We start from the raw sequence: 10,721 nt of genomic DNA on the forward strand, positions 1-10,721 counted from the left end.
GGATGGTTATTAGTTATTGTTTAAATCAGTGGTCTCCAACCTGGGGATCAGGGACCCCAAAGGATTCACAAAATGAATTTGCAGGGTCATGAGATGGTTCACAAGACAAGAAAGAAGACAATTTGACTTACACAATATTGTATACAGTCATTTTCAGCTCTTTGATTTTTAACTCACCAGAACTCCAAAATCAATTAAAGTAATCAATATGAAAATGTGCTCACAACTCACAGACAGCCTGTGATGAGAGGTCACCTGTACTGTGCTGCCTGGCAATGAAGGATCACAAGGCAAAAAGGTTGGGAATCAGTGGTTTAAACTACAGTAATGAGCATTTTGTTGTGTTTTATGATATATGTTAAGTCTTGATCTGCGAAGTAACCACTGACATCCATCCAGAAATTATATATAGGACTAAAATGTAATGGAGTAAACACCAAAGTTAAGGTGTATTTGTGTACTAGAGAGGTTTTCTCTCTTGCCTCTTTAACCCACTTTTCCTGTGCGCATTTACTCTCCACATTAAGGTACAGGTGGTTGTGCGCTGTCAGTACCGTAAAGTCAGGGAGGTGGGTCTTAAGGGCAGACGAGGAAATGAGTGACATTCGTGTAGTTTCATGAATCTGTGCTTTGTGCAGGTATGAGGTGAGTCCCTTTGCCATTTTAAGACGGCACATGCAGTGTCTCTGGACAGAGTTGCCAAGAAAAACAGCCGAATGAAAAAAAAAAAAAAAAAAAAGGCTGTTGTCGACGGTTTTGCTTTCTAGGCTTTGCAGACTGTGTTCACACTTCGCCTCTCTGCCACATGCAACGATTAGCTGGGTATAAACTTCTTGGCGTTTTTTACTTTAACAGCGTGCATTCATTTCCCGGCTGCCACATCAGGCCGCACAACGCAGGGCCCTTTTGTGGATCAGCCGGTCGTGCTATGAAAGGCAAAGAAGTTCATGCAATGTTTATTGAGATGCGTCCTTGGATCAGTGTTCCACAGTGTTGAGTGAAAGGGAACCAGTTTGACTTAAAGTACATCCTTGTGTTTTGCATGTGAAGAGGATCCGTCAAACTAGAGTAAATACTAGAAAGAAGTTAGGATCAGTTATGATGGAATTGCTTGAAAGTGCAGTAAACAGGTAGGAAACAGCTGTGGGCGAAGCTGGAGAGAAAATGCAAACGGATTTTTATAATCCTGTCATTTGGTGTTAAAATGTGTGGAGCCAGAGAATGTTGGATATTTTTTTGCTGAAAGAGGGACGAAAAGGCGGTGATGAATTAGTATTACTACACTGAAAAAACTACAAGCAAAAGTCCAGCATTCAAAACCTTAATTAGAAGTATGTAAGTATTATCAGCAATATTGACTTGAAATGTCAAAAGTAAAAATACTCATTGTGCAGGTAACTGGTCCCTGTCAGTGTTTTACTGTTTATTTAATGTTTTTGCATGAAGATATTACTGCTGACTGAATGTGTATATTGTAGTATATTAATCCACAGCAATGCATCAGAGAACCACATATCTCAAAAAAGTCAGCTTGTCTTTAGAAAAAACAACTCAGCTTTGTGCATGTTCCATCTCTAAACCCATAAAGGAGCATGTAGCCTTCAGGTTATCAGAAAAAATTCAGTTCAAACTCACTATATTTGATAAGATAAGATAAGACTTTATTGATCCCGCACTGGGAAATTTAGTCGTTACAGCCAGCAAGTATTACAAAGAGCGAGCACAGTGGCATAAAGAGGTCAAAACAAAAAAGGATACAGGGTACAGAATAGAAAAACAACTATGTATATGTACATTTGTACAGATTGTAGAAAAAATAGGAAATGCCATAAGAAGGTGGGTGGAGGTGGAGGTGGAGGTGCATGGTTTTCACTGGACAGGAAGGGTAGCAGAAGTAGTAGTAGTATAAGTACCTCAAATTTGTGCTTAAGTATAGTAGTTGTGAAAACGTACTTAGTTACATTTCAGCATTTGGGATTAATAGATTCTCAAAGTTGTTGCTGGTTAATTTTCTGACGACCAATCAGTCAACTAATTATTTATTTTTCTTTACAGGCAAATTAAACTGCAAACATCACTCTTAATCTTTCACCCTCAGGTCTCCCCTGTCGGCACATCTGCTCCTCTCCCTGCTCCTGCTAGCAGGGAATGATGCCACAGGGGAGGAGGTGGGCAGGAAGCCCAACTTCGTCCTGATGATGGTGGATGACCTGGGCATCGGTGATGTTGGATGCTACGGTAATGATACCATCAGGTCAGTCCTAACAAATGTGTTTCAGTTCTGTGTCCGTGTGTCTCTTTCTGCCTCCCTCTATTCTCCCTCTTTTCTGACTTATCTTATCTCTCGGTCTCTGATCTACTGTTTTTACACCCTGTCTGTCCCCGTAGGACTCCTAACATAGACAGACTTGCCTCTGAAGGCGTAAAGTTGACTCAGCACATTGCAGCTGCTCCTCTCTGCACCCCGAGCCGGGCAGCTTTTATGACGGGGCGCTACGCCTTCCGCTCAGGTAACAGATGCTCATTAAACTTATTCACCAAGTGCAAGTCGGAAGAACATCCTGCTCGTATTTGTACAGCCGTGTTTGACAGTATGTTCCATATTTGTTCATTCATTTTAATTTGCATATATATACGTGTGTGTGTGTGTGTGTGTGTGTGTGTGTGTGTGTGTCTGTTGACTAGGAATGGGCAGCACAGGCCGCGTGCAGGTGCTGCTGTTCCTTGCAGGTTCAGGGGGGCTGCCACCCAGTGAGACCACCTTCGCCAAGAGGCTGCAGCAGCAAGGATACACAACCGGCTTAGTGGGTGAGATAACGTGACTCATTGTGAAAATTCTCCTGACCCGTCTCCAGGCAGCTGTGGGCACTTCAGTAGGTCAGATGTTCAGACTGACACTTGCGTGCGCTTAGGTGTGTGTATTTAGTGCTTGGATCTGTCTGTGCTCATTCTCGGTCTTCTACTTGTGTGTGTGTTTTAGAAAGAATGAGAAAAACTTGTTGGGCACTTGCAGCACGCACAAACCATTTGGTTTTGCGTTTGTCATACACTGTTCTGTGTGTGTAAGTAGGAGAAAGATGCCAGATGTGTGTGCAAACTGAAGGGCTCACATGTATTCCCGTCCCTGTCTCTCCTCCCTGTTTCTCTGCAGGTAAGTGGCACTTGGGTGTGAACTGTGAGCACAGAGGGGACCACTGCCACCATCCCAACCAGCATGGCTTCAGTTACTTCTACGGCCTGCCGTTCACCCTGTTCAATGACTGTATGCCCGGAGAGGGCAGTGATGTCTTAGTAGACCTCCAGCATGCCCTCCGAAATCTCACCATGCTGCTTGGGGTTGGACTTTTCACGCTGGTAAGGGTGATTTTGTATCACTTCAGCCTTTATTTAGCTCTCCTTTGAAGCAATCACACAAAGGTGCATCTGAAAATGACGTACACTTAAACATGAGCTGTGTGGTCGAAAAAAAGACTGGGAACTGCAGTTGTGAAATTCATAGTCATGCCAGCCAGAAACCTGTTTTAGGAGAAAGCAATGTCGAAAGTACGGAAAAGCAAACAAAGAAGCGTAAAACAAACGATTGTTCTAAAGAATAAAAAAAGTACAAAATAGAGACAGTAAGTCACCGGATTATGTCAATTAAAATAATTACCTACAGTGTGTACATGAACAAAAGGCAAATGGTACTGCTTGGTAGAACTAAATATGTAACCTTGGTGAAGGTTTGTGATATCATCTAGTGGCCAAATCATGGTATTGCATCACAACCCGATATCAAGCCCAAGGCCACAGTATTTCATGTCCACTGCAACAGCCCGGCAATGGATCCTGCAATTGTGGAGATGATGATGTTAAATATTGGTACATTATCATACGTCAAATCAACACTTCAGTGAAACCAAAGTGTCTGATCCACAGGCACCTTTATCGATACTTTATCTGGCTATCAAGTATAAAGGGACTTCAACTCGCATTTCACATACAACTGTGCATTATAAAATGATAAATACATGAACCTTGTACCTTTTACTGTGGGGCAGTGCTCTGATTTACTGCGCTTGTTCATCTTCCAAACGCACTGGGTGTGTGATTTTTCAGGTGTGTGTCCGTGTGTGTGGCCTCCTTGACGTCAGCTTGCGGCTCCTGGTGGCACTTTTTCTTCTCGCTGTCCTAGCCACCGCCGTGTGGTACATGCCCTTCAAACTCCTGTCGACCTGGAACTGCATCATCATGAGGAACCAAGAAGTGATCGAACAGCCAATGGCAGTGGAGACGCTGCCCCAGAGGTTGCTGGGAGAAGCACAAAGTTTCATAAAGAGGTAGGAATGCAGGAGCGAAATACTACGTCATCGCCATAAACCCCTCTGGGTAGCTTTTGCAGTCGGATCGGAGCAGCTTCATATTTTACATACATCTGTGGTGTCACTGATTGACTAGACTCGTCCATAATACAGAGACAGCCTGTGTGAAATGTTATTGAGTGCTGCTCAGTTCATTGCATGCATGCAGCTGGTTAATCGGCTCAGTGTTTCTAATTTTCAGTTTCTGTGGTGAGGAAATTGACTTGAGGCTTTAAAAGTATGTCTTGAATAATAAGGATGGAGTTAGTCTATATTTTTCTGACTGTCATCAAAGTGATGAATCACCATGAATCACCTACATCAACAATGTGCAGGTCTATCTCTCAGTGTTTTCAGACTTTCTTAATAGACTAGACTTTATTGTTTATGTCGCTCAGCCCACTGTTATTTTCACTGAAGATGTAAATATTTAAAAATGGGCCAAAAAAATATTGTTTCATCAATTCAAGTAATTTCCATAAACAGCTGGCCGTTGTACTATGTTCAGCTGGACATGAATAAACATGCTAGTGTTTACTGCACCATACCGGTGTGTGTGGCACTGACGGCATAAACCACAGTGCTCATGTTTATGTCGGTATGTGGCTCATTAATGTGTTTGTTGGTTGATGTGGTTGTTTGTTGTCAGACATCAGTGGAGGTTTATTGTATCTAGGAATGAGCCTCACGTATCAGATGTCGGCTATTCAGGAAGAACTGTCCTTATATTTCAGTTTTATTCAGTGTCGCCTTATCCTTCATCAGAGTGACATAAAAGCAACATTATTGTCCTCTCCTCTCCTCTTCTTCAGGAATGTTGATCATCCATTCCTCCTCTTCTTTTCATTGGCCCATATCCACACGCCACTCTTCAGAAACCCCGCCTTTGTTGGCAAAAGTCGCCATGGTCTCTATGGTGACAATTTAGAAGAAGTGGACTGGATGATCGGTGAGTGAGGGCTGTGAAGTCAGCACACTGTCGCACACTCTGGCTCCATATGCATTTCCTTCATCAGAAGATGTTTCGGCCCCTCAGGCCTCGTCAAGATCCACAGTCGTAGTCAGACCCAGTCACTGGTATGTTAAATAGGCCACACCCCAGTAACACACCTGATGTGAGTAGATTATCACGTTCCACCAGTCAGAGACATCATCAAGAGGCCTTGAGCGAATCAAAATAGCTTTTTTTTTTCTTTTTCTTTTTCTTTTTTTTTTAGACAAAACAGCACAGTGACAGGACCTACAGCCAATCACAAATGAAGAGACAGAGATTATGTCTCATACCTAATGTGGAGATTAAAACATAAAAAAATACATACATTTTACATAGATTTCTGATACATATACAGACGTTACTTCTCTACTGTACAACATTATAAACTGGCCTGTAGTTTGAGGGTGCCAAGACCCAAGTTTTAATAAACCAGAATTGTCCTTTAACCATCAGGAAAGTCAGTCTCAACCATCTCTTATGCTGTATTAATATGCTTTCTAGGTAAAGTGACAGAGACGGTGGATTCCCTCGGCTTAGCCAACAGTACTTTGATGTATTTTACCTCAGACCATGGCGGACACCTGGAGGATGCTGACGAGGTAATCGGGCAGAAAGGAGGCTGGAACGGCATCTATAAAGGTAGACATCACAAAGATTTCAGTCCTGGTTGGTTCAGAACAAATGCAGTTTCATACTACAGGCCAAATAGTTTTGGGGCCAGCAAAACAAACTGCTGTCATTTTAATATGGAAGTCAGGCAACAGTGTCTGTGACCTTTCTGAGAAGTTTGAGGTTTGCAGCAGCCTGTCGTCTGTCACTGTGGCTGCTCCTTCCTGTTCCATTACTTCCTGCAATATTTCAAACCAATCAGGAGTCAAGAAATGCTGAAAATGAAGATTGTCTTTTTGTAGACAACAGACACGACATTTCTTGTGACTACCTCATAATAAAAGTCAGCTTTGCCAGTTTTGCCAGTTAAATGCTTTTAATATAAAGCTGCACTAGTAGAAAATGCTCAGTTTGCATTAGCAATAACTTCATACAGCTTTTTTTTTTTTTGGATTGGGGGTGTCGAGACTAACACTTGGTTTATAATACTGCAAATATATAAATACAGAAGTGACAACTTTTCTATTTAGTTTGGAGTGAGATTCAGTGACAGTGAACTCGCTTTGTCTGGTCATCACTCCTCAACCCCAGGAGGTTTTTTAAGAAGTTGAGCAGCCAAATTTTAAAGCATTTTAAACCACTTCAATAATCAATCAACCTCCACACATCACAGCCTAAATCCAGAGACCGAACCTCACCAGGGTCTCTGGGGATCTACCCCCAGAAAACTGTTAATTAGAGAGACTGTTTTCCTGCATTCTGGTGAATTTATAGAGTAATTTTGTTGTCAAAATGTGGGGTCTGGAGGACATGAGGGGAGGGGGCATTGAAAATTGTGGCTCTCAAGAGAAACTGCAGAGTTGGCAAGTAGCTGCATCTACAAACAGTACAATTGCATAAGGAGTAAATGAAACAGAGAAACACATTGTTCAAAGTTTAGTCCAGAAAACAAACAAACTGGAATTTAATAAAGCCAGAAGGAGAGAGAGAAGTAGCTTCTTAGCTGAACTGTTTTGTTTTGACTTGTAATATTTTTCTTATTGATTATGTCAGAGGTGCTTTCACACATATTTCCTGTGACTACAAGACTACAAAAGGCAATTCATCTGAGACCCAAGCAGATAAATTAAGCTACTGACTAATAGTACTGTCTGATAAATTAAGAGCTAGGATAAATACCAATGCACAATGCAGCATAATGGATTCATTAGATTGGTGGACTTTAACTTGCCTAAATGATTTGTTGCAGCAAAGCTCTCATTTGCATGGCTGCTTAGATGTTCAGACTTTGTCCTGTGTGCAGAGAAAGAAAGCATATTTATGTAACATATTATATACAGAAAGCCTATATTTATATTCACGATATAAAAGTCATGAAAGAGTGACTTTGAGGCTTCTTCTTACTTGGCAGGAGATTTGTTCAGGCAGAGTAAGAGCATGTTGGCAACCCTGTATAATGTTGACCAAAAATGTAAAATTATGTTATTATTCAGGGGAGCGACAAAGACACAGAGCGCTCTGCTGCAGCACAGTGTGAGAGGAGAGTCAGAGACGCTGTGCCGCTCTGGCAGCGTCCTGTTTCCTCGCTGCGATGTTATCGGTTATAAAGGTGCTTTTGAGAAAATGGACGTGTGGGGTGAGATCGTGTGAGCAGTGTCCATCGCGGGTCTGTGCATGAAAGTTGGCAGCCCTGTTGGGCCATAGGCTCAGTCACCATTGTGTTACCTGATTCACTAATAGTGACTTAACAAACATGTATTTAAATGAAAATCTTCAAGATTTTAACTTTAACTGCCATCTCTGATGATTTTTAGCCGACATCCATATGTTAAAAGCCTCAAAAACATCTATAAAGAGCATTATTAACACTGTAGGAAGTTATATATTTAAAGATTTGTCTTGTGTGGTCTCTCACCTATAGGAGGGAAAGCTATGGGGGGCTGGGAGGGGGGGATCAGGGTGCCCGGTATTTTCCGTTGGCCTGGCAGACTGGCAGCTGGAAGAGTAGTGGACGAACCCACTAGCCTCATGGACCTGTATCCAACACTGAAATATCTGGCCAAGGACACACAACCAGACAGGTAAAGACTGTCTGATACGGGTGCTTTCTTTGTATTGTGTCTGAGTCTCGTTTGTCTCCCCAGAGTTTCATTCTTGGAAAGGCTGAAAAGCTTCTGTTATTTTGAGAGTGGCTCCACACGTACAGCGCTTCATTATCTGTAAACAACCACAGCTTTTGTTCTGGAGATTCTGCTTTGTGCACACTGATGTCAGCTTATTTAGCAAGTATCACAGGTGACAACGTATGTACGTATTGATCCTGACATATCAAACATCACCAAGATAATTAGGTTTCCTAATATGGTAGTTAGAATTTGATAATTGAGATGGAACGAAAGGTCAGAAGTCTTGAGTCTCTGTCTGCATGAAATGCTGTGGTAATGCTTTCTCCCTTGATTTTAAAGCACAATCATATTTCCCCTTCCCCCTCTTCTCTCTTTTGTGCCTGTCTTCTAGACAACTAGATGGCTATAACCTCATGCCACTGTTGGAAGGGAAGGTAGAGCGATCAGAGCATGAATTTATGTTCCACTACTGTGGAATCTACCTGAATGCATTACGCTGGCACCCACCCGGAAGTAAGCTCACACCTGTAGACACAGAGATGCATGTAATCATCTTAGCAGACAAATATTTGCACTTACACTTGGATTGAACTGAAATTAAAGTGTCCTCTACTTTCAGACGTATAAAAACAGAGCAGAGCTTCAATTAATTAATAATGTAGTACTCAAGAACAAGCTTAAACTGAGGACGAGCTCTTAAACTGCATATATTACCAAATGTGCATGTGTGAATGAGTTCAGCATTGAGGGGACACTCTGTCTCACTGCAGTGTTTTTCTCTATTTCTTGCTTCCATAAAACCTTTTCGGGTGAAATCGAGAATCTGTCAACATTCTTGCTAAACGCGTGAATGTGACTGAGAAATATGATGAGGGATGGCTGTTATTTAGATTTGACCTATTGCAATTCCAGCTCTGCTTTTCAATTCCAGTGCTATTGAATCCTTCCTCTGATTCACGGCATATTATTTGAGCAGAAGAGATACCAAATTATGCTGAAAGGAAGAATAAGCCTTTATTTCCAGCAGAGGCATAGACATAAAAATATATCCATATACACATACAGCATGTAACGAGGTATTTTGTGATTCTTTTCAGCTAAAAGATAAATAAAAATATTCTGTTCTGTTCTATATCTTACCATACAAACACTGAATATTTACTTCTTTTGGGGTTTCATGGCCACGCCTGGAGACATCAGAAACAACCTTTTTGTGCCTTAGCGCAGTAGAAATGTTGTCATGTTAGATGGCTTAAAGTTAGAGCCATTGACTTTCATTCATACTCTCGTGTTCCCTGGTGTGCGTGTCCATCCAGGTGACTCCATCTTCAAGGTGCACTTTTTCACTCCCAACTTTTCTCCCCCGGGAGCCGGTGGATGCTATGACACCAAGGTCTGTTTGTGTCATGGAGAATATGTGACGCACCACAACCCGCCGCTGCTGTATGACCTCTTCCACGACCCCTCAGAGTCCCGCCCTCTGACCCCTGATACTGAGCCGCGATACGGTGAAATCCTTGAGCAGGCTGCCAAAGCTGTGGAGAGACATCGAAGCAGCCTCGTAAATAAGCAGGCGTCTGATGACGCTGGTTCACAGCCCGACGCTGACGCGCACGTCGTTCAAAGCCAGATGACATGGGACAAGATTCTGTGGAGACCCTGGCTTCAGCCATGCTGTGGGACTTTTCCATTCTGTGGCTGCAAAGAGGACACGACAAGTATTTAAGGCAAAAATCCACCAGATCTTCTGGATTCTGCGGCAGGGTTAAATAATATGATACTGTACTTTTTGTGGTTTGGGTCGCATTCATCAGCTTTCATTCAAAGCACTGCAAAGATGTGACATGAAAAGGTTTGGCCTTCAGGCTTCCTCCAACAAGTCACTACTTGTACTTTTCTTTTAAGCTTTTCTTAAATCGAAAATTTTAATTGATTTTACTAAACTGAAGCAAAAAGTCAAGTCAAAGAACAGCGTATTGACTGCAGGAAGCCTGTGGTCAGGGCGTTATTACACTGTGCATATTTATAATAGAGCCAAACAGATGCATCATTTGCATACATGAAGGAAAAGTTTACTGGTCACATGTGTATCATTCATTATGTATGCGCTTTAAATACATGACTTAATAAAAGCATAAAAAAAACCTCAACAGCATTTCTGTCTTATCGAATACATAATTTAATCACTTCCCCATGAATTCTGTGAAGCCTCTTCTTTGTTGGCCTTTGAGTCACTCTGCTCACCTCCTGGCTGATGGCGAGGTTATCAGACCCATCATTGTGCTGAGGATGACGTCTTTCTCAGATGTAGCTTTGCCAGTCGAAGGTTTCAGTTAAGTAGGATTGAAAATAGACGTGAATTCCTCAGGAGGGTAATTTAGAACAAGTGCCATTAGAGGGCAGAGTCAGACTGTGTTTGGATCATAGTTAACTGTACTGTGTGTTTGCATGAGAGTGGGCGGGGGGGCTGATTTCAGCTCCGTTCTGTCACTGTGGACTCTTGTGCTGTGTGGTATGAATTACATTTAAATATCAGGCTTATGCATATTTTCAGGGCCAAACATGTACACAAACACATTAGCACTATGCAAAGCACATAGCATTTGGATGCTGCTGTAACATACTGTAATACTGCATCAGGAGTGATTAGCT

At 42.1% G+C, this 10,721-nt stretch overlaps 1 protein-coding gene across 1 annotated transcript; it reads left to right on the forward strand.

Annotated features, from left to right (window-relative positions):
- Nucleotides 1–563: 563 nt before the first annotated feature.
- Nucleotides 564–10,217, forward strand: arsh (arylsulfatase H). Its single transcript, XM_076747081.1, has 11 exons — nucleotides 564–645; nucleotides 2,099–2,254; nucleotides 2,389–2,510; nucleotides 2,686–2,808; nucleotides 3,152–3,354; nucleotides 4,099–4,319; nucleotides 5,153–5,289; nucleotides 5,836–5,973; nucleotides 7,865–8,024; nucleotides 8,461–8,582; nucleotides 9,386–10,217. Exons 1-11 carry the CDS (start codon nucleotides 641–643, stop codon nucleotides 9,793–9,795), a joined length of 1,797 nt encoding a protein of 598 aa, XP_076603196.1. The 5' UTR covers nucleotides 564–640; the 3' UTR covers nucleotides 9,796–10,217.
- The last annotated feature ends 504 nt before the right edge of the window (nucleotides 10,218–10,721 follow it).

The sequence above is a fragment of the Chaetodon auriga genome, chromosome 13, assembly GCF_051107435.1.
Source record: "Chaetodon auriga isolate fChaAug3 chromosome 13, fChaAug3.hap1, whole genome shotgun sequence".
In the NCBI taxonomy this organism is placed as follows: domain Eukaryota; kingdom Metazoa; phylum Chordata; class Actinopteri; order Chaetodontiformes; family Chaetodontidae; genus Chaetodon; species Chaetodon auriga.

Coding starts and splice junctions, on each gene's coding strand:
- arsh (XM_076747081.1), top strand. Junction 3,355..4,098: donor GGGTTGGACTTTTCACGCTG/GTAAGGGTGATT, acceptor GTGATTTTTCAG/GTGTGTGTCCGTGTGTGTGG. Junction 8,583..9,385: donor ACGCTGGCACCCACCCGGAA/GTAAGCTCACAC, acceptor GTGTCCATCCAG/GTGACTCCATCTTCAAGGTG.